This window comes from Alligator mississippiensis, chromosome 13 (assembly GCF_030867095.1).
Source record: "Alligator mississippiensis isolate rAllMis1 chromosome 13, rAllMis1, whole genome shotgun sequence".
Classification (NCBI taxonomy): Eukaryota; Metazoa; Chordata; order Crocodylia; family Alligatoridae; genus Alligator; species Alligator mississippiensis.
Genome location: NC_081836.1, coordinates 10,514,869 through 10,542,035, shown reverse-complemented (window position 1 = coordinate 10,542,035; position 27,167 = coordinate 10,514,869). Strand labels below are relative to the sequence as shown.

Sequence of the window (27,167 nt, the reverse complement as noted above, 5' to 3'; positions counted from 1 at the left end):
TGATAACTGTCATCAAGAGGGTCTTTTATCTGTGGGCAATCACAGGCCTCAGCTGTGCTGATAAGTGTGCTAAGCAGACTAAAGATTACTCTCTTGGCTAAAGACTACTGCAAACTACAAGAAACCAATACCAAAGACATTGGCCTGCCCAGCGAGACCCACCAGAAATGATGTTATGTAATCTGGAGTTTCCCCGAAATGGATTGTGAAAGGCTGGGGACTGCTAGCAGTGGGCGAGAGAAGCAGAAAAATCAGCAGAAAGCAGCAGCGAGCATGGCCTTGGGAGGCAGCCACAAGTCGGAGCCTGTTCGGGGGCACTGGGAAGACTGCCTGGCTTTGTAAGGAAGCTGGCTGCTGCTGTTTGTTTCTACTGTGTTCAAGGAAACCGGCCTTTGTGTGCGTTCTCTGGGTGTCAGCAGGTCTGCAACGAAGGCAGAGCTCACTTGTGTCATCCATTTCTCCTGCTAATGGAAGCAATTTGGCAAGGGCCCAAATACTGTAGTGCAAAAACCAGGCAGGAGCACCAACTGCTGCTTTACCTCCTCGGCCCCAAAGAGAACCCGCTTTGCCCTCCCACCCTGCCCCTGCAAGTCTTTTTTTATCTTTGTTTAATGGAGGGAGAAACAAAACACCTCTTTCATGCCCATGATCTATTTATCTATAAAGATGCTGCTCATAAGCAAGGAGGCTGGCTCTGAACACAGGCACTTTGTTGTGCAGAGCAGGGAACACAGGGGTGGCTTTGGTGCTGGATTTGATCGCTCTGTGACCAGCACAGACCCTTTGAGTCAGAATACAATTGTTTTAAAAGTTCAGCTGCACAAGGAGGAACGTGAATGGGTCAGTTAGGTCTGAGACAGCTCTCGCTTATTAAGCAACTATATGCTATGGCAATAGAAGGTACCAAGTTCATGCTATCAGTGGTTTGGGTATTTTCCTCTAATAATGTGGAGCTAATGATTTCAGGATACCACAGCCTGCATTTTCAGAAAGGACTAGTGATTTGGAGATCCAAACATCATGCCTGAAAAAGTCCTTAACGTGTATGCCTGAAGTCTTTGTGAAAGGACCACCGTTTCAATTCAATCACCGTGGGCCAAATTCAATCCCACCCTGTCAGAGTTCCTGTTAATGCAAAAGGTGGGTGGATCCTCTTCCCCCTTCCTGCTTTTTAGCTTGAAGGGTAAGATGACAGTGTGCAACACAAGTGAATGCATTAATGGATTTTCAGGCTGTGAACGGGGTGGAAAAGAATTGCACTCAGGTCGCTAAATCAACATATATGCCTAGTTGGTGGAATAGAAGCTGGCCTCGAGACTGCACGAATAAAAACAGGTCGAAAGGCAGCTGGTAGGAGGAAGAGGATTTTATTGATGAAAAACATTTTATTAAAAATATATGCCTCTGTTAATCACAAAGCACAATCACAAAACTGAATTCAAGAGAATACAAATTTTTACAACTTGATCTATTCAAAAAAAGTACCACGTGAGAAAGGGTATTTCCAGTGTTAGACTTCTGTGACATACAAAACAACCACGTCACTGTTTTTGTACAAAACACAGTTACAAACTGTTCTTCCTTTAAAAGATATTGCTGGCCATGACCCACTCAATGGGCTTCCCTTCGCCGGGATCTTTAACACACGTTCTTAGAAGTACACCCGCTCACATCATTTCCAGCATACCATTCATTGAAAAAAATACTTCGAAGAGCTTCCATTAGTAGGTTTGCTGAAATATAAATAGCATTCCCATTCCCTGGCCTTGAGCAAAGTAGATTTCTAATGTACTGTCTTTTTCAGTGACTGATCTGCTACTTTTACATTTGTCCCCCATCCAGTCTATTGCTAGTAACACATTTCAGAAATTTAAAAATATTTATCTCCCGCTCGATTATTTTTTATTTGGCAAACCACTGTTAACAAAGCATTGAAGAGTTCAAAAGGGATGCTTCTGAAAAAGACATTTCCCTGAGAAAGACATCAAAATAGGCTTGCTGAAAATTAACACAGAGATATAGAAAAGAGAACAATTATGTAATGAAAAAAGTAATGAAAATATTTATTACAAAGTTTCTCATGGAGTTTTATAAAGGGAAACCTTTAATTCTACTGGTGATTTTTGGTGCCCGACTTGAAACAACTTATAGGAATTTAGTTTTCAAATAAAAAATGAAAAACCAGGCCTCCTAAAGATGTGAAAATCCCTTAGTTATTCAAATTATTAAAAAAAAAAAGTCAATATTGAATTGGAGGGAAAACCCCCAAACTCTTGCAGCCAGTACTTCTGATAGTCATTAACATGTATCCTTACACAACTGATGTGCTCTTTTTTCTAAAACCCTTTTCCCACATACCAGGTATACACAACTGGGAAAAAGCTATATCTCATGTAGCTATTCTTATTTAAGAAAGAAAAATTGAGGCTTGAACTACCTCAATTCACTTCCAAACTCGATTTGTTTTGTGGGATTTAGGTCAGGCCTTTTTTTTATTTAAAATTTGTATTAAGAGGATTAATCAGGTGGATTAAGCTAATTTGAAATAGTCAATTTTATTCCAGAACAAGAACATCCATACCACTTTCAAGTCATACCCTACTTTAATCCCAATTAACAGGCCTGTATTGACAAGTTCTTGGCTGTCTGATACACCGAAGCCAGCAGAAATCGTACAGGACTGTGTTTTTATAAATCCAACTGTAACAGCATCATTGTCATGTTTGTAAGTGTGGCAGGTTTTTGTTTCTAAATGCTTTAAAATATTTTCTTTTTGGAAAGCACCGGGTCATACATCCTTCCACTGTATTTTTTAGTTTTAACTCTTAAAACTCCATAGAAACATCTCATCCCTCTTTGAGGCACTTTTTATTACCACCCCACAAGGTATTCCCGCAATCCCAACACAGCCTGCAGGGACGCCGCGCTGTGTCAAAACAGCAGTGGACGGACTGCTGCCCAGCTGGCGCACCGTCACCAGGCCTAGCCAACTGGGCCCTCAGTCAGAGCTCCACCAGCAGGATTGTGCAGGGTTCAAGACAAGACAGGATTTGTCCCCAGCGTCTCTCTCTCAGCCCCGTGGACAGACTTTTCCTCCCTTTACTCCAACCTTGGATTCTCTGATATTCCCCATCTGCACCCAGTCATCAGACCACAAGGCCCAGACCCCCAAGGGTCTCATTGTGCTCTTTCAGAAGCTAAGAGGCAGTCAGAAGAGCAGCCTAATTTGGGTGCAGGCTCCAGTCCAGCAGTGCTTGAAAGCCATACACACAATTTACCACGTCTGTTTGCAGGGTCCTGGTGCCACCTAGTGCCAGAGCCCAGACTTTCCATGGAAAGTATCCTAACCCTCCCAGTCAGACTGATAACTGGGCGGCTCCGACGCCACAGGGGTTTCCAACAGGGCTAATTCTCTAATGGCAAGCATCTAGGTATCAGCAATAAATAACAGCCTTCCTGAAAAGGGGCCTGTTGAGACCCCTTCTGAAAACCATCAGAGTCTCCCTTTCCCTAGTCTGGCTGGGCAACGATGTGGAACTGCGGGTGCAGTGCCAATGCCGGCTCCCTCTCTTTGCCAGGAACTTGTAGGATGTCCCTGTTCTGGTTCCCTACAGCTCTGCCATGGTCCAGCTGTGCAGCTCTGTCCCTAGTCCAGCTGTGCTTGGGTGGATTTACTTCCACCTGACATGTGGATCTCATCACCTCAGTGGGTGCATCCACACACGTGCTTTACTGCAGAGTTGACTAGTTAGAGGTAAAATATCAGTCTACATGTGTGCCCCTATTAGGTGCAGTAAATTAATTAACTCTGCTGTAGGATAGTACTTTCTGAGACAAGTACTGTCCTACGGCGGAGTTATTTAGTGTGCTGAAATGCACATGTAGACTGTGACCATGGCTGGCTGGGGCACAAGGGTGCTACAGTGCAGGGGCTACCTGCTGGCTAGTCCTGCACTGTAGCCCCCTTGTACCCCTCCGTAGCATGTTGAGCCAGGGTGGAGCAGCTCCAGGCTGGCAGGCTGACCCCCCCCCAGGCTCTCTGGCAGCTGGAGCTGCACCATCCCTGCTTAATATGCTGTGGTCCTGGATGCATGTGTAAACACTATGCCCGGGAGCAATGAACTCCAGCACAAACTGTGTAAGAGTTTATTGCTACCTGCGAATTGCACGCGTAGATGCACCCCGTCTCCCAGAGCAGTTGGCATTATCTGGGCTACTTCATTCAAAGAGGGAAAGTTAGTCAACACTCTGCAGGAGCTCCCTGATGCATCAGGTCATCCTTCAGTTACAGCACATGTGGCTGGTCACTAGAGGATTTTCTTGTGTAAAGGTGTAGCAGCTTCATGGGCAAGAAGAAGTTTAGGTGAAGAGGTGAGGAGGAGGAAAGAGGCATCTGAAGAATCTCCAAGCACTTTCTAAACAGGGCTGCAGCCCTTCTTTCAGCCTGCATGGCTGGACCAGGCAAATCCAGCCCCTCCAGTGCTTTCAAGAGAAGGGTCCCGATACAGCAAGCAGTTTTGTGCATCAGAAAGCTAGAAGACATGCAGGAGGCAGAAACTCACTCGCTCCTCAGAAAGCAGCGCAGGTGCTGCAGTCCCCTCGCTGCTCTGCATGGGGATTGTTACTGCAGGACACTTTAAATGGAAATTTCACAAGCTACTGCTCCACCTCGTGGGAGAGAGCAGTACCCTGCCTGGGGCAAGTGATGAAGATGCTCAGGATACATGCGGAAACCCAGTTCTGAATCCAACTATTTCCACTCCCCTCCCCTGATCTCCAGGCCAGGAAGCTGCTTCCATCTGTAATTACGATGCTGCAGACAAATTACACATCTCTAGAATAATGAATGTGAACTCCAATGCTTTGGGTGCAAGTCTCATAATCCTGAAAGCCTGAACATAGCCACACTGCTTCCCTTTCCACCTCCTGCAGTGCCAGCTCTGCACTTAAGCAGAGCAGCAATTACTGCTGATAAACTTAGCCTCTGCACCAGGGCAATTTATAAAGCCTAGGGACTGCATTGAGCACAGTTCAGTGCCTGCATCAGGGGCGCTGCTCACCGCAAGGTGCAGTCATTTGGTACCTGCAGCTTCCACAACTGTATCAGAGTGGGAATGTGGTCAGTGCTTTGCTGAAATAGAGGGCTGCTCTTTGCGAGAAGCTGGCACATACAAGACGGTAGCACAGTCCAACCAGGGCTCTGATTGGGGCTCTTTCGCTGCTACAGTAGTCCGGGCTGTTTGATCAGAGCTGAACATGAACATCCAGTAACATCTCTTGCATTTTAGCCCTGAGAATCTCAAAGAACATTGCAGGCATTGAATCAAACAAGTCTTACATTATGCCTGTGAGGTAGGTAAGGATTATTAACCCCACTATCTAGAGGGGGAAACTGAGGCACACAGCAGTGAAGTAATCTGCCCAAGGTCACAAATAGACTCAGTGGCAGAGTCAGGAATGCAACATCAGTCTCTTGGCTCCTTCTCCCAAGCTCTGAACACTGAGCTGCACTGCCTCTACAGCTCACAGGTTGGAGATGTTACAGCCAACAGGTCTTTACCTAGCCTTAAAGAGACCCTTGGGAGTAGGAGCCATTATTGTAAATGGATAAGTGCAGGCACAGTGTTAGGAAGTCTGAGATCTGACAGCCATGGTAGAGGTGAGGGGGAGGATGTACCAAGAAGAGATCATCCAAGCAGAGCTTCGTAATCCATGTACCAGACCAGCTGGCCAGAGCTGGGCCTGACTCCTGAAATGGGCCATTTCTTGGGCTTGTTCCCCACTCTGCTGAGCAGGGTTACAATTTCATGCTTGCCCTTCCCCAGGACCAGGACAAACACCTGCCTAGCTTTGTTGATGAAGGGCAGGCTGAGGGTCATCCTCTGGTGGGGTTTGATGGGGCTCTCCGTCAGCACCACTGCTTGGCTCCCTCCAAGGCCACTGGATGAATGGGGGAAGAGGGAAGCCGTGTGCCCATCGGTGCCTACTCCGAGCAGCACGAGATCGAAGCTGGCATTGGTCACTAGCGCTGCAATCTCTTCGGCATACAGCTCTGGCCCCTGGTCCTCCTCCACACAGAGCCGCCGGTTCAGGTGCACTGGCATGGGGTGGAGATTGAAGTAGGGCACCCTGACATGCTGTAGAAGGTGGTCGTGCAAGCTGCAGAAGTTGGACTCAGGGTCACTGAGTGGCACACAGCGCTCGTCCACCAGCCACAAGTGAGTGCGTTTCCATGGGAAGCCGTAGTGGTGCTTTGCTAGCCGCTGGAACAGGACCACAGGGCTCGAGCCACCCGACAGAGCGAGGTGGAATTCACCAGAGCGTGCCACAGCCCGAGCAGCCACTGCCTCCAAGTCCGACGCCAGCTGGGAAACCAGCTCCTCTGGCCAGGCCGAGACTAGCGAGCTGTTCCGAAACTTGGCCTGAATGGTTTGGTAGTCATCTGGAGTTTGCTTGCTGGTATCTAGAAATTCAACTGGCTCTGCCAGTGTAAAGGAGAGCTCCTGGCCTAGCATTTCAAAGTCTAGGAGATGCTGGTTCTCCCTGCCCCCTGGGTACAGTCGCGGGGCCTGATGAGAGATGCTGTCCAGCAGTGGGGTCCAGAACTCCCAGGAAGCCAGCAGGTTCTCGGTGGTAATAAAAAAATCCTTTCTGGCATGGTAGATGCTGGAGATGAGCATGGCATAGGCATCTCTCTCCTTCACGGGGCTGTACACATAGTAATCAGACAGTGGCTGTCCAAAGAGATGCAGCTGAGGATGGTCCGTCACTTCCCTCCAGCTGCCTTCTGGCATGATGGGTCTGAAGAGGTTCCGGCTAACCAGCACGGCAGGGGAGTTCAGCTCCCCATGCCCGATGTAGAAGATGATCTGTTTGGCTTTGCACTGGCTATGCTCTGCATCCCTCAGGGCTTCGCTCTGGGTGCAGTAGGCACGGTTCTTAAAGAGGACCCGAATGTAGCCTACCCGCTCGTCCAGGGCTTTCCCGGAGGCGAGGATGAAGGGAACTCCTTCCCAGCGCAGGCTGTCCATGTGAATCAGAACACCTGAAATGACATGGGAGTCTCAGCTACAGACTGATGCCTGGGGCCTAAAGTTCAGGGTAAGCGTACTCAACGGGACCGAGTATGGCTGCCTACCATTCTCTTTGCCTGGGTCACATAAACCCTAGCAAACATCGTCTTCCCAAGACCTTGCCTTGCTTTCTCCCAACTACCCAACCCAGCTTTATCAATCATGTAGCTACCACTTAGGAAACTCACTTCTGCAAACCAGCTGGAATGCATCTTTTAGCCAAGTTTAAACATTCAGTAAACATATTATGGCTAGAGACGCCCTTGAACCAAGACCCACCAGCCACAGAGAAACCCACAGTCCTTATCCTTCAGATGCACAGGACATCTCACTCATCTACAAAGAAGTGAGAGAGGTAACAAACCACTATAGAATTCACCCTCAAAAATAGTTCATAGGCATTAATAATAATAATAATAATAATGCCACCCAGCTCATGTATGGCACTTCCTATCAGGGGACCCCTTAGTTAACCTGTCTGCACTGCTCTCTGTGAGATGGGACAGTATTGGATTGTTAGGGCTCTTGGGTATTACTGTGACGGGAGCCCTAGAAATGCAAAGGGCAGGTCTTGTCCCCTTGTTACAGAAGTGGAAACAGACCTTGAGTGATGGAAGGAACTTCAGAGCTCATCTCTCATTCCACCACTCTCACCCTTCACTTGTAGCACACATGCAAAATTTTACGTGATGCTTAAAGGTGACTTCTGCTGTAGCCTGTGTCATGAAACAGCAGACTTAGCAAGAGTGGAAAGGCTTAAGTAATGCTTGACACTAGATGATAGGCAAAGACCTTGGATCACTAAATTAAAGTCAGAGGGGTGAGTTCAGCAAGTTAGTTGACTAGTATGGAGCAAAAGTGACGAGCCTGGGGCTGCCCCCACCTGCAAAGGTTGGCGTCATGCTAAAATAGTTCTGGGCCTTCTGCAGTTCCTCCTGCACCTGACTGGTGTAGGCCTGATACTGCCCAATCACAGCACTGGTCTTTTCCAGCTCTTGCAGTGACTTGAAGGTCTGCAGCTTATGCTGAAGAACATCTTCGGTGCTGCTGATGTTGGCTGGCAGCTCCATGGCGAGGTACATCATGACCTCAGTGAGGTGGTTCTGAAGGACGTCACGGATGACTCCGTACTGCTCGTAAAAGCTGGCACGGCCTGCGTGTGAAGAAGAAGCACGATACTAAGCCAGGAGAACAGCAGGGGAAAAACAGCTCCTTGTGCAACCTCTTTCTCTGCATTGGGACAAGTAGCTTGAATGTTTGTGCCAGAGGGGTAAAGAGAAATAACTAGGGAGAACCTTTCCACGCCAAAAGGAGGCCTTGCTGCCAGCCTCTAAGGGCAGATCAATGACTCGCACCAGCCCACCAATCTGCTTCAGCCACTACAGAAGGGCTTCCTAGCAGAAGCTGCTGCAGGTGATAAAGGACTCGCAGGGGACCAGCTGCCCTCAACAGAGCAGAAACAGGAACATCCCTCTGGAGGGAGAAATGAGAGCCTGAGGCTGGGGTGGGAGCAGAGTGTCAGAGAGGTGGGGACACATCCCATCTTTCCTAGGGTGCCAGGGCAGTGTGAAGCCACCTTTAGTCACCAGCCTCGCCAAGTGCTTCCTGAGGTCAAGAGCAGGGAGCCTTCACTTCACTGGGTTGGCAGAGGAGCTCTGCGTTTCCTGAAGCCTTGGTCCAGCACCCACGATTGACATCTGGCCCAGAGCTGGGCAAAGGAGCCAGTGGAGACCAGACTGTGGTGTGCAGGGTATCCGCTTCATGGTACCAACACTGCCAACAAATCAAGGGGCCAGATATAGAGGCCAGCAGGAGCCACAACATCTGCTGCTGTGGGTATCCACCTGACAGCCTGAATAGAAAAGCACCAAATGCCCAGTCACCCCGAGCAATTCTGCAGTAGTGGAAGGGGCCAGTAAAACATTAAAGAGGGATCCTGCGAAGGGGGGCACTTCTGCACACTGCTTGGGGCAGCAAGACTCCACTGTGCTGCCTGCAGCCCTGGCTGTGTGCCTACCCCACACTCTGGAGGACAGGAAAGATCAACTTCAGTGCATAAAGCCCTCTGTTTTCTCCCCGCCCCTGGCTGGCTTCTTACTGGGCTGGGAGAGAGAAGACAGACATTCTCCTATTAAAACAGTTTATTCAAACCAGAGCCTTCTGTCAGCTGGTCTGTAGCAGACTGAGCCCTGCAGACTGCACCAGTGCTGTGGGCTTCCCCTATTGATATATTCATCTCCCTCACTCTAATCTAAAGGCACATTCATTAATGTAATCAATGCTGCAGACTCTCTGGGAGCCAAGCTGCTAACGGCAGACGCACAGAGAAAGAGTCATTCAATGAAAAATGACCAAATGTGTGTGGGGTCAGGGGGAGGATGGGGGAGAAGGAAAGACAGGACAAGGTACAGGCAGCACTGCTCTCCCTCCCCTATCAAGGGGCCTGGCTCAGATATAAGCTGCCAAGCCCAGGACTACTCAAGGCTTTCAAAGAATTGCGTTAATTAGCATTGTGGGGGGCAGGGTGGGGACGAAGGTGCAGTCCTGATGTTGCAGAAATAAGGGGACCTGGCATCCCAGGAAGTGCTGTGGGTGGCAGCGCAGCCTGGAGTACTTTATGCTCAGCACTGCAGAGAGTATGCTACAGCACTGCAGAGAGGGATTGCAGCCGTGTCCTTCAGCAGGAGACCCACACCAGCAGCACCAGGCTCTGCAAGGCTTTTACCAGAAAGGGAGAGAGCACACGTGCCTGGATGGGTGCACAGAATCAGCCAAGCTCCAGCAGCCTCCCTCCAGAGAAAAAATGCTTCCAGCTCCAGCTTTAGTACAAGGGGGCAGCCAGTCGGAGGGGAAAGCAAAGGCACAGAGTTACAACGGGAAGCTAGGCTCAGCAAATGGCCAGGCAGGCAGGCCTTAAGGCCACAGAACCTCTGGCATGCCTGCAGAGTCACCAGAAAATTAAAACTTTTCCAGTCCATTCACAGCAGGGTCTAGGGTCTTTTGGCTCTAAATAGGCATCTGAAACACTGCCAAGCCTTGCTGCCAGAGGGCAAGGCAGCTTGCAGGTTTCCCAGCCAAGCTCTGGATGGGACTGTCCGATTCCCAGCCACACATATTCAAAGCCTGATGGCTTCCTACCCCAGGAGGACAAACCACTCTCTTCCCTGCTATTCCCAGCATGGAGTGGGATCAGCCATGACTGGCAACCAACTAGTCTCCCATGTGCCAATCGCATCACTCAGACACCTGCCTGGCCTCTTTCTTGTGCATTTGCAGGCTGCAGTCACAGGAGTCACTCTCATGCAGATATAGGCTAATGTATCTCTGCTCTTGATGAATTCTCCAGTGTTAGCTCAGCCAAAAGCTGCAGTCCTGGCTCACTGACCTTTAGCATCCACAGTCTCTTTCAAGACAATCTCCACTCTTTCCACGTGATGCCGGTTCCAAATTGGGTCCAGAAACTGTCGGTTCTGGTCTCGGAAAGGCAAGATATGGGCTACAGCCTGTAGAGGGGGAAAAAAAAATTAGGGTTATCAATACAAGTTCAAATCCACTAGCATTTCTACAATACCTCCCACACCATAGCACTAACATGCAGCCACTCTGGGGCAGAGGCAGCACATGCCTGTACCAAGCAGCATGGGAAGGGAAATCTTCACGTGAACACATGGGAAAGCCTCATGCTTGTGGAAAGTATGATGGGGTCTTTAAGAGCAGACGTGAAATGTCTCCCCAAACAAAGCAAACGTTTTGAGGTTTCACCTGCAAGATGTATGCAAACTGCAAGACACTCAGTTTGTCTCCATCAGAAGGACAAAGGGCTGAGTCAGACCCTGCTGGGACTCTAACGTATGGTTCCAGGGAGCTGAGATGCATCAAATCAGATGCTTACACCGCTAAGCCATCTGCTCTCACTTGGAGAAAAAAAAAATCTAAGCGGAGATGCTCTCCTTGCAGCCAGACATGCACCTTTGCGATTGGAAACAGGACGCAGCACTATGGACAGGACAGGCTATTTCCAAACCAGGATGTCTCACTGCACTCAGGCAAGGACAAGGTGTCCTCAGTGTGCTCTCTCTGGGGCCACACAACTGTCCGGTCACTATGCCATACAGCACTGTCCTGAAAGCCCTGTGCTCAGGGGGAGGGAGAGAGACTTTCACAGTATCCATCATGGCTATGAAAACTGATGCCTTATCAGCAGGCTGACGAAGGCAGGTAGAAGCTGGAGGGACGTCATCTGAGACTTCTGGCCGCCTGATCCAAGAGAGTGAAACCAAGGCTCAGGAGCCACAGTAAAGTGTCTGTGCAGCTCTACAGTCATCAGGGGCTTATGGGCTCTGGTGCTGGACTGGGATCCAGCTTCTATTGCTGGCTCTGCCACTTACAGGCCAGGTGACCTCAGGCAAGTCATTTTGCCTCTCACTGTTGTGACATGAATACTGAGCCGATGCCGGTTACCTCCCTATGGAAAGGTGCTTCCTGCAATCACAAGCCCTGTAAGGGAATGAGATGAATGAAAACCCAGGGACACAGAGTCACATCAAGCCAACTGCTGCCTCCTGTATGTGGCCCAGCCATTCCCAGACAAGCTGTCTCTGTGCTAAAGCTGCAGGTGTGGGTGTATGTAGCATTGCAGATGCAGAAGGGACCACGTGGAGTTCCTTGGGACCCCCTGGGAAGAGACTGGGGAAGAGAGGGCAAGGCCAGAAAAATCGAGCCCTGCAACTCTGTGCCGATTCCCCAAAGAGCAGCATCCATAGTGCAGGCAGGCAGCCCTTAGATCTGAATGGCTCCTGGACAGGGCAACCCCCTCAACTCCCATTCCCGCCCCCCTCCCCTCATCTCTTGACAGAACATTTACAATTTAGATGATGGGGCTAGGGCACAGTGGGCCACCAGAAGTGCAGTCCACTCTTGGGGTCTTACCAGAAAGAGCCAAGGACAGCCAAAGGGAAACCTTTCCACTGGCTGCTGCTAAGCGGGTAGTGCTGAGCCCCAGGACACTGAGGCAGGGTGAGTTGATGCAATCTCCCTATGCCACACACCACCTGCCTTCCCCATCAGCACAGCTGGCCCTGCACCTATCGAGGAACTGGTATTGTCCCAGCTGAATCTGACAATGCTGAACGGGGCCTGCACAGCTGTGTGGAGGTGTGGTGCAGGGAAGAGGACCGGATCTGACAAGGGGAGAGCGAACACAGGCTGTGCCTCCCAACCAAAAGGTTGGGGCACAGAGGAAACAGTGATAAGAGAACCAAATGATCACTCTCTCTCCTGCACCCCATCCCCTTTCTTCCCAGGATGACTTCCCCCACTGCAGGGCTCTGTTCCCTGCTTTTCCAACCCTGCTCCCTCCATGGTCCCTTGCTGCCGTCATGCAGAGGCATGAGCCCCTGAAAAACCAGGTCCCTGCTGCAGTCACACATGCAGAGAGAAACCAGCCCTTGAAAAACCAGCTGACCATTAAATAAAGACGTGACTCCACCTTGTATCAAAGTAAAAGCCTCCTCCAGAACCCAGTGCTAACAGGCTGGTCTGTTCTGTAATGAGGGGGCTGTGGTCCAGGAGGGGCAGGGTTTCCTTACTCAGCGAAATCAAAGCCCTGACCTTGGCTTCAAGACCAGATGGATTGTGCCTCTGTCTCTCATGCAGCACCCCCCACGCACGTACAGCCACCTCCCCAAGAAGAGGAGAGGAAAAGGCCTGACTATCGCTTTGGTGTAAAAAGGGTCTGCCTCTTGCCTGCCCCAGTGAAGCCTGGGACAGCAGCCTCCTGCAAGGGGAGAGGAACAGCTGATCACCGCAAGGTCAAGCAGCTTCTGCTGGGACTAGCAGGCTGGATTCGTTCCCTTCAGCAGACAGGTTTGCATCATGCTCTGCCTGGGATCAAGAGGGAAGACAGATGCCCTTAGAGACCAGAGGGAGGCAGCTGGTTCGAGATACACCGTGATAACGATAGAAAAGTTCAAGGTATTTCACAGAGACTGTTCAGCTTCTGAACCCCACCCCCAAGCAAAGGGGTGCAGAAACCAAGGCACAGAGCAAATAAGTGACCAAAAGCTGGGAAGCAGACCTGGGAACTGAGTCCAGGAGGCCCGATTCCCAGCCCCAAGCCAACTTGCTTCCCTTTCAGTAGGCAAAGTACACTCCAGTTTGGACAAAGACTAGGAACTAAGGGTGTGTGTGACAGGTACACAATCTGGGCTGACCTAAACGGGGCCCGCACACCTGTTCCTGGGGCAACCACCTGCCTATTCGCCTGCCATGCCTTGTTATTAATTAATTGGTGTTAATTATGTACTGCCCCGCTGCCAGGGGGTGCTATCTGTGGCTCCATTTCCTCCCCTACACCACAGTCCACACCTCACCGATGGAATGGATGTTACGTCTCAGTCTAATTACGCACAGGCCCCCTTTTGTTCTCTCTGGGCCTCCCCAGTCACGCCGCCCCCTCTCTGGGCTCCCCAATAATGCCTCCTCCTCTGGGGCTTCTCGACAACTGCCCCCCCCTCTCTGGGGCTTCTCAGCAACTGCCCCCCCCCCCGGGGCTCCCCCAGTAGTGCTGCCCCCTTCCAGGGGCTCACCATGCCCACACTGGGGCTTCTCTGTAACTGCCCCCTTCTCTGGGGCTTTTGCCTCCTCTCAGGGCGCTCTGCCCTCTCTCGGGGCCTTCTCTGTCAAGCCGCCCTCTCGCTGGGGCTTCTGGGACTTTTGCCTCCTCTCAGGGCGTTCTGCCCTCTCTCGGGGCCTTCTCTGCCAACCTGCCCTCTCTCTGGGGCTTTTGCCCCCTCTCGAGCGCTCCTCAATACTGCCGCCCTCTCTCTGGGGCCTTCTCTGTCACATGGCCCCCTTGGGCTCACCATGCCCTCACTAGGGCTCCTCAGTAATGCCCCCCACCCCTGGGGCTGGGGGTCTATGCACCGCAAATGCTGCACCCTCACCGGCACTGGGGTCCTCACATTCCACTGTGAGTCCCCTATGAGGCCTCCTCCAACCCCTAATAGCCTCACCCAAACCACCGGATTAACAGACAGCAACATAAACACAAGCTCTCTGGCTATAATTTAAAATGGAAGCCGCTTGGCCATAAGAACATTTAAGCCTACCCGGGGATTACTCCATCCCTCAGCAGTGCCCAAGGCTGCTCCTGCCATCAGGCCTCCCCTCTCTTCCATGACAGAGCTCTTTCCTCTTGGGCTGCTGGTGGGGAACTGCCTCGGGCCCCAGCCCCTAGGGTTTATAAAGGGAGCCAGGCCCTGCCCCTAGTGGTCAGATGCCTTCTCTGGTTGCCCTGGCAACCCACAGCTGGGCTCCTTATTCCCTGCTAGGGCTGCCTCCCTAGCAGTTTTCCCCTCTTTGGGAGCAGGGCACCTCAGTGCTCTGTGACAGTGAGATTACACATTACAATGAAACCCTGTTAAGAGCACTTAAAATTTGAATGATCACACATTGGGCCTTTGTACACACCACGAAATTGGCCTTTAAAGCGGCTTAAATTCCCTTTTGCACTGCTTTAATGGCATTACTGTTTGCACACTCGGCGGTATATTCCACTTTAAATGACTTTGTTACATTGCAAGATAAAACACCTCCGAGGTTTGCTACCTAACAAAGTGCAACAGTGCACAGGGTGCTGGAAGCCGACATGCTCAGGGCTTGGCGGGCCCCATGCAGCTCAGGGGTTGTGGGACCCAGAGACAGCCTGTGCAGGCAGGTTCCACTGAAAAAAACAGTTTTTTTGGGTTCCCCCAAAAAAAAGCAGTGAGCCTGATCTTTTTTTTTTTTTCCTCCCTGGAGCCTGCTTGCCTGAGCTGTACAGTGTATCATTATCACAGTGCCCCCCCACTGCTGAAGAGGCAGCTACGGATTGGGCCCCCACCCTTGTGTACACACCATGGGGATTCAGTTCAGTTTAATGCTCCCTGAATTGAAGTGATGTTTTTAAAAATCCACCATTTAAATTTAGGGAGAACCGAATCAAATTAAACCCCTGTGGCATGTACCAGCAGCCAGCAAGGCTTGTGAACTAGTGCTAAATGCCCTCTAGGCATCTTAGAGTCAAACAGCACTTATTGGGGAGGGGGGGGTTGTTCACCTGAGCCTGGATCTGGGTGTGTGGTGGGGGGAAAGGCTGCAGGCACCCCACTACCCCCATGACCATTACCATCGCTGCTGTCAGGCTGACTGCAGTGGCAGGGCAGCAATTGCTGGGGGGTGGAGGGAGGGGGCGGAAGGGGGATCTGGGGGCTGATGGGGGGCAGCAGGCCAATTCAGGAAGTAGATCCAAGCAGCATGGGGGACCCTTCCCCCCTCTTCCCTAGCCTATAGTGTGGCTAGAGAGCCAGCGAGCAGGACAGGCATGGAACAGACAACCTGTAGCCTTGCCCCTGCTCGCCAGCCCTCTAGCAATGGGTCTGAGCAGCACTAGAGGGTACTAACCCCGAATGTGTAATTGATCACTAGCACTCGTTAACCTTAAGCACAGATTAACATTCCTTAGTATTGTCACTTGCTGGCTCTAACATGTAATCACATCCTAAGAGTAGAAGACCCATAAATGGTTCTGAATCCCTTAGTGGAAGAGAGAAGGGAAAGAGAAAAATCTGCTTGAGCGTCATGCCTTCAGGAGACATGGGTTGGGACTGGAGGAGAAACACAGGCCTTGATAACTGCTTCAGCAAGTTAGGAGACTTGCTTGTGGGGCGATGGTTAGTGTACCTGGCAACTCAGGGCAACCACCACATGGAAGGCTGAAGTGTAGCCTCTGCCCAGCTGGGCGACTGAGTGCTTCACGTTTCCTCACCTGTTTGCCAAGGTAGTGATCCACCCGGTACATCTCCTCTTCTTTGAAGAAGTTCCTCAGCTCCGCAGCCAGCTGCTGGGCTGACTCAAGGTCATGACCAAAGGGTTTCTCCAGTACCACACGCAGCCAGGCTCCCGGACGCGGCCTGCAGCTGCTGTTAATGTGGCCGGCAATTTCGGCATAGGCAAACGGTGGTACTGAGAAGTAGAAGATCCTGCCAGCTTCCTCCAGCCCCTCCTGCTCAAGAAGAGTCTCAATCTCCCTGTTCAGGACAGTGTAGTTCTCTGCAGTTCTCAGCTGGTAGTACTGGCTCAGCTTCAGGAACTGGTCCTTCAGCACAGCACACCTGGTGGGGTGTTCATCTGGAGGACATGCCAGATTCTTCAGCACCTCAAACATCATCTTCTGTCCCGGCTCGGGTGCCGTCAGTGCAGCCCCATGGAAGGTGAAGCTGTGGCCATTGCTCACTTCATCCCGGTAGAGCTGGAACAGCCCCTGCCACAAGTATTTCTTGGCCAGGTCTCCAGTAGCACCCAGCAAGACAACGGAGATGTGGCCTCGGGACTCCTTAGCTGAAGCTGGCAGGGCTCCCAAGAAGATGACACAGAGAACTGCCCTCAGCATCTTTGTGGTGCAGGCAAGGCTCTGGTAAAGCTGCGGGTTTGGAGAAGAGAAAGGAAATACATCAGGCCTTGGTGCTGCAGCATATGAAACCACAACACAACCTCAAGCAACTGTTCTTGCACAAGAGCAGGAACTTTCACCTGGATCCTTCCCTTAGCACCCTCCTCCTCCAGTTACACAGCAATCTCCTCTGTGCTCAGCACAGGCAGATCAGCTCTTTTGGACAAAGTCATTGCAGGGCGATAAACATTTGCTGTAGGCAGGAGTCATCTCTGCTTTGCTGAGTCAGCCCTAGTTGCCTGATAAGGAGAGACCTTAATCAAAAAGAGGATGGAGAGAATCTGGGAGGTGGCATAAACAAGGTGGCTTTTGTCACCACGGAAAGGGCCAGCTTCTGCTGGTGGATGGGGGCGGGGGACCAACACCTGTAACACGATCAACAGTGTAGGGTTGGCTACACAGAGCTGTGAGACTGCATAGGTGCAGTACAGCATTGCCACGTTGCCCCTGGTTTACAGCCAGTCTTTTTTACTGACAAACACACCTAGTATTATGGTAAGTCCCAAAGACTCCATCAGATTATTCACTATTATATCAGGAGGAGCAAGCATGAAGCAGAAAACAGCACTGGCATCAAATGCCTTACGGTTGCATGGGTGCAGGTTGTACCCGTGCCGGTCTAAGGAGATAGGCAGACAAGGTTCTTTGGGTAGAGCACAGACCACCTGCAGATGCTTCCTCTCCCTGACGAAGGATAATTGTACCCGAAAGCTTGCAAAGAATTTTTCCAACTATTTGACTTGGCCTAATAGAAGGTATCAGATTTCCCGAAAGAACCTTGTCTTACAGTTGCACAAGCATTCCCCCTACAGGCCAGGTTATCAAAGGGTCAATGGCTTTGGGCTCTGGAGCCGAAGTCCTTTCTCATGCAGATTTCAGGCTCTGCTATGAATGAACATGTACGCCCATGCAAGCAGGATGCTGCTCGCAACAGCTTCCTGCTCAGGGCTTTTCTTCTGGCCTGTTATTCCATTTTGGCATCGCTTTATGTCAATATTGTCAAAGCAGCTTCAGAGACAGGCACTGCAACTAGCAATTCCAGTTCTCTGGCTGTTTGAGTTGCATCTATAATGCACGGCAAGTTTATGGCTCGTGTGGATCTACGTTCCAGAAAAAGGCTTGGAACTAGGTTCTAACAAGTTGAAATGGACTGCGTGAGGCAGGGAGCATTTGGCAGCAACCCTGTTTAGCTACGGGACCAGCTCTCATGCCATTAGCATGGGCAGCTATGGCACCATGTACTGCACCCATACATCTCTAAGGACCCTGCCTGCCTGCAGAACTGGCACCCAGTAAGGGACGAGACACACATAGTGCACTGCTTGGAAAAAAAAACACACCATATCTTCTTTTATTCCTTCTTGCTCTTGTTTTCCCTAATCCAAAATCCAAGTTGTTTTTAGGTGGAGGAGGTGCTTTGTTCTTTGTGCGCAGGAACCCAGGAGGGCTAATGCAGAATGACAAGTTATGAAAACAGCACAAGGTTTATGCACAATAGTTTATTCATAAGCTATTGCGTCAGTTGTTATCTCGCTCTGCTCACCTAGTTTCCTGGGACTGTACACTCTTGGAGTGCAGCCACAATGACAGTCCAGCTAAAATTATCAAGGGCTTTCACTGGCATTTCAAACTTTGTCCTTGTCTGCACTAGAGGCATGTCTTTTAATGATACCAGAATAGGGAACAGTACAATCTTCAGAGTATGGATGCAGTTCTTTTGGTACTGAGGTACTTTACACAGATATAGCTATTTTTGTACAAGAAGGAGAATGAGCAATACCAAATATAAGGCATCTTTGTGCGAGTACAATTGTGTCTACAGTAGGGTTTCTACTGTGCATGCATGCAAAATAACACACACACACCCTTCCCTGACATAATTATAGCAACTTAAAACTGTATAGACCAGGTTTTAGTGAGAAACACTGGACTGGAAGGAATCTTCTAGGACAAGTCTAAAGCCCTGTGATCACAGACCACCACGTCATGAAGAGTCTCAGTGAAAGAGCAAATTTATTTTCCACCATTACATTTTTCTCGTTTCATGATTTCCCTCATAGAGGTCAAGGAAAGAAGCCCAGTCTATTTTACTTTCTGGCTCTCAAATAAGCCCCACAGCCTAGCTTCCTTGCACAGCAAGGACAGGTTTCAGTTTTAATCAAAAAGCCCCCAAGCCATACAAAGCACCTCCTTCCTCCCAGCCCTGCCAAAACTGCTGAGATTAAAAAAAAAGAAAAGAAAAAAGGATGGCGCTATTTCCACTCTCACTGGGGCTGGAAAGAATCCCCCCTTTTTTGAGAAGCCACGTGTACATTTGAAGTCAGAGCTATTTGTGGAGAGCCTTCCTCCAGCCCATCTGATTTATCCTCTTGGGAGAGGAAACATTTGCTCTCCACGAACACAATAAATGGGCCAAAAGAAAGGCTGTGCTTCTGAAGGCTAGGCACGGCCCCTCCAAAGCATGGGCCTTGCAGATCTATTTTTTAAGCCTGTTTACTCTGGTATCAGCAGCTCCAACACTTCCCATTCAGGCCATTGCAGGAGCAAATGAAAGGCTTGGCCCTGCCATGATCCTTGCATGAAAAGGGAACAGTTTGCAATTAGGATCTTTCTCTTCCCTTCCCGTAGCCTCATTTAATGTTGCCAGCTTCCCTTGAGCCCACATCCTGCTCTGTCTATTCTCTGCTAGTCCACTCCAACCTCTCTCAAAGCATCAGCAGAATGGGGTGCCAATCAGGGGAGTGCACCGTGCTCTCTCTGGCTCATGCATGCCGTTACTTGGCCCCGGCTACGGGTGTCAGGTGGAGAAGGGGGGGTCCGGCTGCTAGACTGACTGCTCTGTGCTGAATGCAGATCATCCTGGGCTATTGCAGTTCAAACCATGTTCTGCTGCGCCTGTTGCGAATCAGGGGTATTTTCACAGTGCAGGCAAAGCTACCTCCAAAGGAGTTGAAGTGGGCAGGCCTGCGGCTGAGGGGAGGAACGGAGCAAGGGAGAGGTTGTAGCATAAACGCTCTGGGGAAAAATAAATTCCCAAACCTCCCCCAGCTGCTGACACCCAGCTGGAGCTTGGCAGCTCGCTGGAATGCATTAAGCAGTGCCAATACAGCACAAGTCAGAGCTGGATCCTGGAGAAGTCAATAGGGCAGAGCTGGAAGCACTTTGTAGACAGAGACAGAGAGAGGAATCAAGGCTTTTCCAAGGGCTCCCAGAATCCCTTACCAGCTGCAGCAAGTGTCTCCCTCTGTCTCAGGCTGCAGTGCCCCAACCCAGTTATACCCACACCTGTGCTCAAAGGAGCAAAGGTCCTTCTCTTTGTCCTCCCCAAGCCCAACTTGAAATCATTCTCTTTTTTTTGGAGTGAAAGGCCTGGACTCTCATCCACTGAACAGCAGTGAGTGGAACACGTCCCACCTTTCAAGTTTAGTTTTCTTCCTAGATGAGTCAGGGAAAAGACCTCTTCTTTTCCACCCTCAGATCTCCCTAAATCCATATGGAAACCACAAGGAACTCTGCAAAACCCCTGCCTGTTGCACCCTGAATAAACCCGATTGAAACCCACCTAGCAGACTCACCTGAGTAACACGACGGCTCTGCAGAGACAAACTCAGCTGGAAGTTGCTTCTTCAAGGACCCTCCTGACAACACAGACCTTTCTTCACCTGTAGCCAGAGATAGAGTATACAACCCACACAGAGGTCCAGCAAACACTCTGGATCAATGATTAGACAAACAAGAGGCAGTTTTAGTAATAAGCCAACTCACCACTTTCTGGTAAAGGGGAGGGAAGCAAGGCAGAACCTCCTCTTCCCAGCACAGAAAAAAGGTAATTTTCAGGAGCTTCACATTCAGGAGCCAAGATCCCTTCGCTAGGAAATGTTCACTGACAAGAAGGAGGGCCAGACACATTTTTTTTTTTTGCATGAGGATTTTTGATCTTGTATTTCATAGGGAGGGAGGGAAGCAGAAAAAAGCCAGAAGCCAACTGCTTGTTTCCAAGACAGCGGCTGGAGTGTGAAACATTGGCACATACAGCAAATTCACCTCGGAGAATTCTCTCTGAAAGGTCCTTCTGCTTTGTCAAGGTCCTAGAGACTTAAGTGTTTGACAGTGATCACCCACCCATTATAGAGATTTAAAGAAGAGGACGTCTCAAGGTCGGTATCAGTTGCAGAAATAGAACGAGCAGGTTAGAAGAAAGTAAGGTGTGATCTTGCGGTGAATTTGAGTGCCGCTCAAGTGTAAGTGTTCAGGTTAAGAGAGATGGGGATGTGCTTAAAATCCTGGATTAGGTCTCCACAGATCAGGAGTTTAGGTTCTGCTCTGACCTAGAGCAAATCATTCAGATCTAGCTTTGCCTATGCACAGTTTCAATATCAATTTAACTCTCTTAGTTAAGAGTGAATTTTTTCTACCAAACCGTTACATCAGTACAGTCCTCAAGGTACACTATGCAATACAATCTGGCATAACTATGCCTTTACAAATCCATGCCCAGCATATACTGCTTTGGCACTCCTAGTCAAGCCAAAGAGGTTCAACTCATGGGTTTAGACAGGGCGGTCATCTTTCTGTGTCTCAGTTTCTTTTCAGCAAAACTGAAATAAGAAGAAGATCCCATTGCCCCTCTTTTTGCCTATGTTGTGTATTCAAGTGTGTCAGCTCTCCTGCAGCCAGGTACAACATTTGCACAAAGGGAGCCTGATTGTGACAGAAGTTTTGGGGTGCTGTTGTAATGCTATTTCATGAGTACAATGAATGCCAGCATGCTTCATCCCTTGCTCAGGCTGAGCAGCAGGGCTTTCTGAACTGATCTCTCAGACCTGAAACAGCTGCTCTAAGAATTTTTAAATGCAGGGAAGAACTTTAGACCTCTGAATGCGGCTGATGAATGTCACCCAATACCCAAGCGCCAATTAGAGGCAATTATAACCTGACCTGCCTTGACATTTAGCAAGTGGAAGTAGAAGATAGCCTCAGCACTTACCACAGAGTATATTACTCTCTCAAGAAAAGTCCAAGCTGAATTCTTTTTTTCCCGAGAGGTCCCAGAAAATACATCTTAGCCCATAAATCTGCCTCATATCATCTCTTCCTAGCCATCCATTGTTACATATTCCTCCCCCCCTCTTTCCTATTTTACTTTTTAACTTCTGTGCATTCACTTAAGTAACTCAGCAAATAGCATAGGTAGCCATACTAGGTCAACAGTGTGGTACCTAATCACCTTGTCTAATGTATTCACACCGGTATCTATTTCTTTCCTTCCAATGTAATATAGACAATGCAGTTAGAGGACCACAGAGAACTTCAAGTTTATTTAGACAGGATGTAACTGAAATGCAGCCACCTCTGGGGTCTAGGGTTACAACCACCTGGAACACAGCATGTTCCCCAGCTAAAGAGGGCCAGGAAAGGATTTACTGGCAAACCCCACGGCCCTTATTTACAAAACAGGATTTTTAACGATCTCATGAAATACTCCCATATAAAAAGCCATGGGATATTACCTATTCCAAGGATTTGGAACCTGTGATGCTGGTATGGATGTCTACCTCACTAAGCTCACCCTTCTGAAGTTTTGTCTTTAAGAGCCAACTTGTACCAGTGTCATTAAAATCACTTAAAGTCAACTTAGTAACATCACTGCAAACCACTACTACAGATCCACTAAAACCAGTCTAAAGCATACCAGTTTCATTTAGTTCAGCAAGTTTGCTGAACTGCTATGAGCAGGCTTTCCCCCAGGGTAAGTCTGCCTACATTAAAGGTTTATACTGGTGTACTAAATTGATTGCTACCTTGATGCAAAACACCTAGGCATGGACCAAGCCTGTTTTACAGCTGCTGTTCATTGAACTGGATTTTAAAAATATAAATAAGAAAAGCCAGCTGGGCTTCTCTCACCCAAGAATATCACAGAGAGAGGAATCTTAGGGCTCACCTAGGTGAGAAAGCTGCAACAGTTCAGCCTAATACACCTGGTCAAAATCTGGTTTACTTAAACCAGCACAAGCCCCTGCATCACCACTTTTGTTCCAGGTCAAGTGCATGGTAATGTAGGCCAGGAAGGGGTCTTGTGAGCTATCTAATCCAGTCCCCTTCATTGCCCAAAGAAAACCAAAAATCAACCACCCCAGCCTCTCTCACATACTTTGGCCATGGGCACCTTCGGAAAACAAAACCAGGAATACCCCATAGCAGGCCATAGGTAAGCAGCACAGGAGACAAGTGCAGTGCCAATGTCCAACCACAGTGGCAGCATAGAAGTTATAGGCTTATGTATAGTCACCAAATCCTCTGGCTATGGTATGGAAAAAAGAACAACACACCTCATGCTATGGGGGAAGGCAAACACTCCTGCACTCCTTGCCAAACTGTCCTGGGGGAAAATACTTTCCTGACATCAAATCTGGTGACTGGTGTGACCCCGTTTACAAGAGACAGACCCTCTTGCCAGGTACCAGAGAGGTTTCTAAGTGCTGGCAGAAGCACCAATGCACCCCAGCCAACACTCCTCCCTTTACTGGCCACTGGCCACTACTGTGGACAATATCCAATGCTTCAGAGGAAGCTGAAGAAAAAAACCCCACCATGCAATCATGAAAGGGGAAAAAAACTCTTCCCTGGCCCTGACAGAAAACCAGATACCTCCCACACAGAATGAGAGTCATCTTTCAACCCCAATACAGGGCTGCAAACACTTGAGTCCACATACCATGATTACAGATCCAAGAACACCCGTGTCCTGGGATAATATCCCTTCCAGGAGCTTGGTTTGATTTACAAAGGCAAGTTTCCAAAAAGTAACAAAACAAATTAACTCCTTGAGAGGGTCATGAGACAGCTGCACTACGTCACAATCTCCCCACAATAACACACACCCTGGCAGCTGCAGGACCGATGGATTTTGCATCAGGGCCTTAAAGCTTGTCTTGCCACTAGGTCCATTGTGGCACCCCACTGGCAGTAGTAATACCACACCTGGGTCCAGGTGTCTACCCCCACCCCCAGTTGCACGTCTGGAGCTTCAGATTCAGATCCCTTGCAAACAGAAGCCAGCTACTGAGTCAAGGACTTTCTCACCTTGAATGCCATTGCTCCCAGGCACTCATGGACCAGCTCCATGCCACTCATCTAGCCCCATGTGCCAAATCAGGCCCACAGATCCCTTCCCCTTTCCCAACATACAGGATCCAGCAGCTGCTCCAGCTGCTCTGGGACCTGTGCTGCGTGTGGCAGAGATTCCTGAACAGCCAGAATGGATGCTGTGCGTGGCATAGTCCAGCCAGAGCAGCAGCCATACTGCACATGGCACCCACATCAGCACCTGCAGGCCTGCTCCAGCAAGTTTGGACCCCCACTGCATGCAGCACCTGTGAGCAGCATGTGGATCGTGGATCCCAGACCAGTTGGAGCAGATACCGTGTGTGGCGCACATCCCACAGCCAGCACGGCGTGTGGCACAGTCCTGCCAGGGCAGCCAGTGCATACACTCCAGGCCGACCACATGCAGCATCCATTCTGGCTACTGTGTGGGTCCCAGACTGGGTGGAGCAGTTGTCTGATCAGGTACGCTGGAGGTGGGAGAGGGGAAACAGGGGAGGTCTGCAGGCTGGATCCAGCCCATGAGCCATATACTTGACAGTCCTGGGCTAAATATTCTCCCCCACTTGTCTTCCTCCCTTGAGTATCCTATTGGGCTGCTAGCGTACAAACAAAGAGAGGTAGTTAGTTGTGTTAATCCGGTCAGGCAGAGAGCAGAGTAGGTGTGCACCTTATAGACAGAGAAGCAAACTACAGCATGACAGGTTATAGGGGGATCTTTGCAAACTGGACCCCAAGGCAAGGAGTGTTTTTCCGTTCTAGATCTGTGCAGCACCTAGCACAGTGCAGTTCTGGTCCGTGAGTCACACTTCTACGCATGACAGTAATGCAAGTAATAAAACAACAATAATGGGTCTTTGCCAGAACAAAAGACAGATTTGTCTTGGACTGGGGCCGTGCCGTGCAGAGAAATCATGCCCGCTACATTTCCAAGAAAAGCAGTCGTTTGAACAAAACAGCACTTACAGTCTTTGTAGCTCTTGTCACAACTGGACAGACCTCAGCCCCCCACGCTGTAGGGATAAAAACAGTGTTAATCTAGAGCAGTGGTTTCAACCTTTTCTTCATTTGCAGACCCCTAAAACATTTTGAATGGAGGTGTGGACCCCTTTGGAAATTCTGAATGGAGATGTGGCCCCCTCAATCGTAAGTGTGGGTATTCACATACTTCTGACTGATCACAGTCATCTTTCACCAACCCCTTAGACATACAGGCAACCCCTGCTCAACACTGTTTCGCTTAGCGCTATTTCACTATAACGCTCATTTTAAACCGATATCCGATTGCATTTCAGCACTCAGCACGTTTCACTATAATGCTCACGGTCGCCAGCTTGGGTCATCCAATACTTTCAGTTTCACTTAATGCTCATTTTGCTTAATGCTCGGTTTTCTAGGAACCAATTACGAGGGCTAAGCGGGGGTTACCTGTAGTCTACAGACTCCCAAGGGTTTACGGCAGGGGTGGGTAAAATCCGGCCCGCGGGCCACACGCAGCCTGCCAGGCCATTCTACCCAGCCCATGGGGCCCCTAAAAAATTTAGAAAATTACTATTTATCCGCCTGTAGCTGCCTGTCGTGCAGCCTTCAATGGCTTGCTGAAACTCAGTAAGCAGCCCTCCACCTGAAATAATTGCCCGCCCCGGTCTACGGAGCACAGTTGGACCCCGCTGATTGAGAGGCACGATGAATTAGTGTCCCATCCCCTCTGGCTGCGCGGCACAGCGCGCCCGGCTCAATTCTGCAAGGCCGCAGGTCGATAAAAGGCGGCAGCAAGCGTCTCCACCAGAAGCAAGCGAGCACGGGGGAAGATGAGGGTGGCGCTGAACTGGACCCGGGGGCTTTTGGAAAGAGGATGGGAGCTCGGCCTGATCCTTCCTAGTACCTGTTGTGACCAAGCCAGGAGACACGGATGGGTGGAGGAACAGCACGGGGACGGATGTCACAAACCCATACGGGATGCTCGTGGCCTGCCTTTCTCCCAGCCCCTGCATGCCCTGCCCTGCCCTGCCCCAGCGCAAGCAAGGGGGCAGAGGGGGCAATCCCCGGCACAGCAGCTCCCGCAGCGGCACTCACCTCCCCGCTGCCCGCCCGGGCCCGGCTGCAGCCCGGAGACGACGGCGGCGGCGGCCCGGCCGAGGCGGAGGAACCGGACGTGCTCGCTTCCGCCCCGCCCCGCCGGCCCCGCGCGCGGAAGCAAACCCCGCGCCGCAGCGGGGGCTCCCGCGGGGCTTTGCAGGCGCCGAGGAGCGGGGTGCGCAGCGCCGAGCAGCAGCAGGAGGCGGCGCACGCTTTAGGGGGCCCCAAAATATTGCAACAGATTTTTTGGGGGGGGGAGGTTTTTGCAAGGAAGCGGCTGTATTTGCATTTCAGCACTCGGCTATTTATCTCGATGGTCTGTTGAGGTCTGTGAAAACCACCCTGCAGCCTCCATCATCCAAACTGGACGCAAGACAGCTGTCAAGCCTGGCACGGCACGGACCCGACGCCTGAATCTGCCAGGGGTGAAGCAGGGCAACCCCAGCAGCCAACCTCCTGCTTCTGTGAAATGGTGTCGATATATAACGAAGAGGTCCAAAACCCACACGGTTGAGGCCAATCTGACCGTGGGGTGAAAGTCCTTCCTGACCCCAAATGTGGTGATCGGTCTGACCCCAAGTGGAAGGCTAGCCAGGAGTCTCCACTTGGGGTCCCAGCAGGAGCACTGGCACAGCACAGTCAAAATCCCAGCCTTGGAGAAGGGATCAGGTAGACGATGATGAGCCATGAAGTCAACTGACCCCCTCAGCACTGCCTGAGTAGAAATGCTGCCATCGCCAGGCAGTTGGTTTCAAACTCTGGGTGGAGCAGAAACCCAAGGGGTGTGCAAGTGCACCAGAGCAGCGGTTCTCAACCTTTTTTGTAGCAGGACCCATTTATAAACATCAATGGCCAGCCCCGACCCACTGCCCCTCACTGGTCCCAGGGCCCAATGTGCTGCCCCGCACCTCCAGGCCTCAGCCCCCAGTGTATGGGGCAGGGGTGGGTGTGTGGGGCAGGGGGTGGCCCAAAGTACCCCCTTGCAAACTGGAACTATGCCAGTCTGCAAGGGAAAAGCCATGTTTTCCCATGTTTTTCCCTCTTAAAGGAGAATCCATTTTTAAAGTTTGTTCACAACCCTTTCATATATTCTTGCCACCCACTTTTCGGTCATGACCCATGGGGTGAGAAACGCTGCACCAGAGCACTGCCCCTGGACCTGCCGCAGTCCAGCTAGGTCTGTGCTGATCTCTGTACATTCCCCAAGTCCAGTGAGTTCCTTCCTTAGGGGACGAATTTTTTTCCCTCCCTGTCTGTCTGTGCTTTGCATTACTAGCTGCTGTCTGCCTGGTCTGGGCTGCTTCTCAGGGCTCCTAGGAGCAGCCTGATATTTATTTCTCAGAGACCCATTGCTTGCATATTGCTCTGAGTCCCAGCGCCAGGGTCCCGTGAGGTGCTTGTCACATGATGGCATTGTG

General features: G+C 50.4%; 1 protein-coding gene across 5 annotated transcripts; it reads right to left on the bottom strand.

The window, feature by feature from the left end:
* Nucleotides 1-1,351: 1,351 nt before the first annotated feature.
* Nucleotides 1,352-25,844, bottom strand: H6PD (hexose-6-phosphate dehydrogenase/glucose 1-dehydrogenase). Of its 5 annotated transcripts, none has more exons than XM_006276318.4 (7): nucleotides 25,747-25,844; nucleotides 24,637-24,683; nucleotides 20,139-20,275; nucleotides 15,880-16,533; nucleotides 10,459-10,576; nucleotides 7,957-8,226; nucleotides 1,352-7,045 (listed from the first exon to the last, which is right to left on the bottom strand). In XM_006276318.4, the coding sequence occupies exons 4-7, from the start codon at nucleotides 16,501-16,503 to the stop codon at nucleotides 5,688-5,690; spliced, it is 2,370 nt and encodes a 789-aa protein (XP_006276380.1). In that variant the 5' UTR covers nucleotides 16,504-16,533; nucleotides 20,139-20,275; nucleotides 24,637-24,683; nucleotides 25,747-25,844; the 3' UTR covers nucleotides 1,352-5,687. The 5 variants fall into 5 exon arrangements, with proteins under 5 accessions (XP_006276380.1, XP_019349556.1, XP_019349558.1 ...); XM_019494011.2 differs by having other exon boundaries at nucleotides 20,139-20,225; XM_019494013.2 differs by lacking the exon at nucleotides 25,747-25,844 and adding an exon at nucleotides 25,556-25,655.
* Nucleotides 25,845-27,167: the final 1,323 nt, after the last annotated feature.